This window comes from Micropterus dolomieu, linkage group LG12 (genome assembly GCF_021292245.1).
Source record: "Micropterus dolomieu isolate WLL.071019.BEF.003 ecotype Adirondacks linkage group LG12, ASM2129224v1, whole genome shotgun sequence".
NCBI lineage: Eukaryota > Metazoa > Chordata > Actinopteri > Centrarchiformes > Centrarchidae > Micropterus > Micropterus dolomieu.
In genome coordinates, this window is record NC_060161.1 from 34,238,093 (window position 1) to 34,242,490 (window position 4,398).

Sequence of the window (4,398 nt, forward strand, 5' to 3'; positions counted from 1 at the left end):
TGTGCATGCTGTGCATCCTGATAATTGCATTTCGGTTCTCTGAGGGGTCTGGTGACTGGTTGTTGGAGGGGTGGGGGACTGGGAAGAAGGGGTAGACGGGGTGGGTTGGGGGTGCGGGGTGCCGGGGTGTTGTGTTGCTTATTTAGTGTGTGTGACTGTTTCTTGTTTTCATTGTTCTCTTAGTTGTCTTAATATGTCATTAATATGTCAGCTGTTTATTGCTGCTGTTCGTCTGGTTGTCTTTTACTATTATTATTATTTCTATTGTTTTTTTTTGTTTGTTTGTTTGTTGTTGTTTTTCTCCTCCCCAAGCCCCCCTCTCTGTTCTATTGCAGGTTTCGTTACCCTCTGCAATTGGTGTTTCCCAGAGCTTTTCCCTGTTGTCCCCACCCTCCATCCCCCTTTCCCCCTTCTCTTACAGGTGTTGTCCTTTCTCTGTGCTGTCTGTATGTGCCCCCCCATTCCCGTGTCTGCCCCCCTGTCCGGCCCGGTGACAAATCAATACATAATTAAATAAATAATAAAACAGACAAAGGAGTATTTTAATACTCTCTTGTTAAAGTAAAATCTGTCTGGCACAATATGATATCCAGGTCATTATACTGTATACCAGGCTGCTGGGCAGGACAGGTTTAAAAAAAAAAAAAATAAATAAAAAAATGAGTTGTGCTGAGTCCACCTTGAATCACTGAATTGTTGTTTCATGACATATTTTTCTTTTATCTCTATTTCATCTTCTATTATCTCTCCAGACTCTGTCAGGCTGCTGGACGGGACTAGTCTGTGCTCAGGCAGACTGGAGGTGAAGTCTAACCAGTCTAACCAGAGGTGGTCCTCAGTGTGTGAAGCTGACTTTGACCAGCAGGATGCAGATGTGGTCTGTAGGGAGCTTGGCTGTGGGGCTCCTTCAGTCCTCCAGGGGGCGCTCTATGGAGAAGTGGAGGCTCCGATGTGGACCAAAGAGTTCCAGTGTGGAGGCCATGAGTCTGCTCTCCTGGACTGTAGAAGCTCAGGCTCAGCTAGAAACACCTGCTCACCTGGAAAAGCTGTTGGACTCACCTGCTCAGGTAGAAGAGGAGCTGCAGCTTTGATTTGGTTCATTTCTGTTCTGATGAAACTCACTTTATTGTTTTACTGACGACTCTCTGGTTTCTGTTCAGAGCCTGATGATGTCAGGTTGGTGGGAGGAGCCAGTCGCTGTGCAGGAACACTGGAGGTGAAACAAGGAGACTGGAGACCAGTGAGTGGCCTTTTCGATAGATGGACCCTGAAGACAGCAGCTGTTGTCTGTAGACAGCTGGACTGTGGCTCTGCTGTTTCTGTAGGAGAGAGAGCGGAGTCCTCATACAGAGCTGTGTGGTGGATCAGGTCTGACTGTGTTCAGTCTGGATCTGCTCTGAGGGAGTGTGCAGAATTATATTCCTCTTCCACCATACTGGATCTCACCTGCTCAGGTAAGCCCTTCAGTGACATCATCTATGACATCATCTATGACAGTAATGTACCCAGGTTGACTCAGCAGCTAGAATGGCAGCAGACTGTCTCTTTTTGGTTGCTACTGAACGTTATCTAAATCAGTAATGAAGTAACGTTAGCTGTATAGAGGGTGATTATTTTCCATAGCCTACGCCGTCAATTCGACGCAGAAGTATAAATTACACATAAGCCCCGAATGTTCACAACATCTACTGTTTCTTCTTGCCCACAGAAGTCATGTTTGCCTATTTCGAATTATGTACTGTTTAGTCCAGTGTGTCCAAATCTAAGTCTTTGTAGGATTATTTAGTCTCTCCTGTTCCATCCTGCACATCTCATTTCTCCAGCTATCTTCTGCACTCTGTAGAACCACCGTCCTTTCCTCTTTTCCTCCAACTACTTTTGCCACCTTCCCTTCATTCTCGGTTTAGTTACTTGATTTCTGGAGGTGTCACCTCTGACCAGTGGGGGCTTAGCTGATTTGTATTTGTATATCTTACAGCATTATCATTTACATGTGAAATCCTCCCCTAAACCGAGGGGAAGGGGGGTCATAGGGACAACACTCATAAACAAAATCCACGTCAATACCTGGCAGTTCCTGACAGTTTTTGTTGCTGGCCAAAAATTCACGTGAGCAGCCGTTGAATGCACCAAGATATATATACTGTATATATGAAAGCTACATGTCTGCTACTTCAGGAGGAAAAAGGAGGAGAGAGTCCCGCCCCTATCCCTGTTAGAGCTGTTGGAGCATTTTTTAAGCAGGTTTTTCTTCTGGGTTCCAGATCTTCTTAGAACATTAAGACAGAATGAAAAGTGTTGAACTTGTTTGTGTGGAGAGCAAAGATTGTGGAGTACCTGAGCAGAAGGAACAGAGCAGAGAAATCTGCAGATTCGCAGATGATGTTGTGCTGTTGTTTGGAAACATGTTGAAAGTGTTCAGACGTGGAGAACAAGTGTGACAGAGTATTAAATGGAAATGTGCTGGTGAACTTGCTGCAGTCTGTGCTGGTAGAAAGATGTGTTCTGTTGTTAATGATGAACTGATGTTGGAGTTGTGCTGAGTCCACCTTGAATCACTGAATTGTTGTTTCATGACATGTTTTTCTTTTGTGTCTGCTGTCTTTATCTCTATTTCATCTTCTATTATCTCTCCAGACTCTGTCAGGCTGGTGGACGGGACTAGTCTGTGCTCAGGCAGACTGGAGGTGAAGTCTAACCAGTCTAACCAGAGGTGGTCCTCGGTGTGTGAAGCTGACTTTGACCAGCAGGATGTAGAGGTGGTCTGTAGGGAGCTTGGCTGTGGGGCTCCTTCAGTCCTCCAGGGGGCGCTCTATGGAGAAGTGGAGGCTCCGATGTGGACCAAAGAGTTCCAGTGTGGAGGCCATGAGTCTGCTCTCCTGGACTGTAGAAGCTCAAGCTCAGCTAGAAACACCTGCTCACCTGGAAAAGCTGTTGGACTCACCTGCTCAGGTAGAAGAGATTTGGTTCATTTCTGTTATGATGAAACTCACTTTACTGTTTTACTGATGACTCTCTGGTTTCTGTTCAGAGCCTGTCAGGTTGGTGGGAGGGGCCAGTCGCTGTGCAGGAACACTGGAGGTGAAACATCAGGGAGACTGGAGACCAGTGAGTGGCCTTTTCGATAGATGGACCCTGAAGACAGCAGCTGTTGCCTGTAGACAGCTGGACTGTGGCTCTGCTGTTTCTGTAGGAGAGAGAGCGGAGTCCTCATACAGAGCTGTGTGGTGGATCAGGTCTGACTGTGTTCAGTCTGGATCTGCTCTGAGGGAGTGTGCAGAATTATATTTCTCTTCCACCATACTGGATCTCACCTGCTCAGGTAAGCCCTTCAGTGACATTATCTATGACATCATCTATGACAGTAATGTACCCAGGTTGACTCAGCAGCTAGAATGGCAGCAGACTGTCTCTTTTTGGTTGCTACTAAACGTTATCTAAATCAGTAATGAAGTAACGTTAGCTGTATGTCATTACTATTTACTTGTCCAGGGTGGAGAACATCAGGTCTAAATTAAACTGGTGTACAGCTCTGTCCTGTTCACATATTGTACATCCACATACTAGTTAAATTATATTTTAGTACTATAATAGTTTTATAATCGCATCCCAGCTTTCAGAATCGTAATTGAATCATGAGGTGCTTAGAGATTCTCCCCCCTAATGATAAGAACCATAATTAGGGCCCGAGCACGACCGTGCGAGGTCCCTATTGAATTTGCTCGGATTATTAGGGCCCGAGCACGACCGTGCGAGGTCCCTATTGAATTTGCTCGGATTTTTTTTTTTTTTTTTTCTGCAAAGTAGGCCCAAATGACGTGGCCTAAACATACTCGAAAACTCACCAAAATTTGCAAACATGTCAGAACCGGTGAAAAATTTTGTATTCTACAAGTTTCGCACATGGGCGTGGCAAAATGACTCGCTAGCGCCACCTAGAAAATTGGAAAAGATTAGCCCCTCGTTCACGTTCAACCTACATGTACGAAATTTTCTGGGGACATGTATCGTATCAAGACGCACAAAAAAGCCTCAAGAACCCATAGCCTAAAGTCAACAGGAAGTCGGCCATTTTGAATTTTATGGCCATTTTTGGATGATTTGCACACTTCGTACTTTAACGAACTCCTCCTAGGGATTTAGTCGGATCGACGTCAAATTTCTGCTGTGCCTTCTAAAGGCATTGACGATGAAAAGTTGTGCTATTTGCGAGTTTTCGTCAATGGGCGTGTCCGTGGCGTCGATGATTCGCAATGAAACAGGAAGTTGTTGTAACTTCAGTGTACATGCTCACATCTGGACCAAACTGTACATGTAGGATGAGAGTCCCGCCCTGAACACATGTACATGCCGACATTCACCCACAGTCATAGCGCCACCTGCTGGCAACAGAAAGTG

General features: G+C 45.4%; 1 protein-coding gene across 1 annotated transcript in view; it reads left to right on the forward strand.

Annotated features, from left to right (window-relative positions):
* The window catches only part of LOC123979950 (scavenger receptor cysteine-rich type 1 protein M130-like), a 64,530-nt gene that overhangs the window by 47,480 nt on the left and 12,652 nt on the right, over positions 1-4,398 (forward strand). The window contains exons 8-11 of the mRNA XM_046064060.1: positions 753-1,067; positions 1,161-1,454; positions 2,638-2,952; positions 3,032-3,322. Of these exons, the coding sequence (XP_045920016.1) occupies positions 753-1,067; positions 1,161-1,454; positions 2,638-2,952; positions 3,032-3,322 (1,215 nt within the window). The remainder of the gene's footprint in view (positions 1-752; positions 1,068-1,160; positions 1,455-2,637; positions 2,953-3,031; positions 3,323-4,398) is intronic.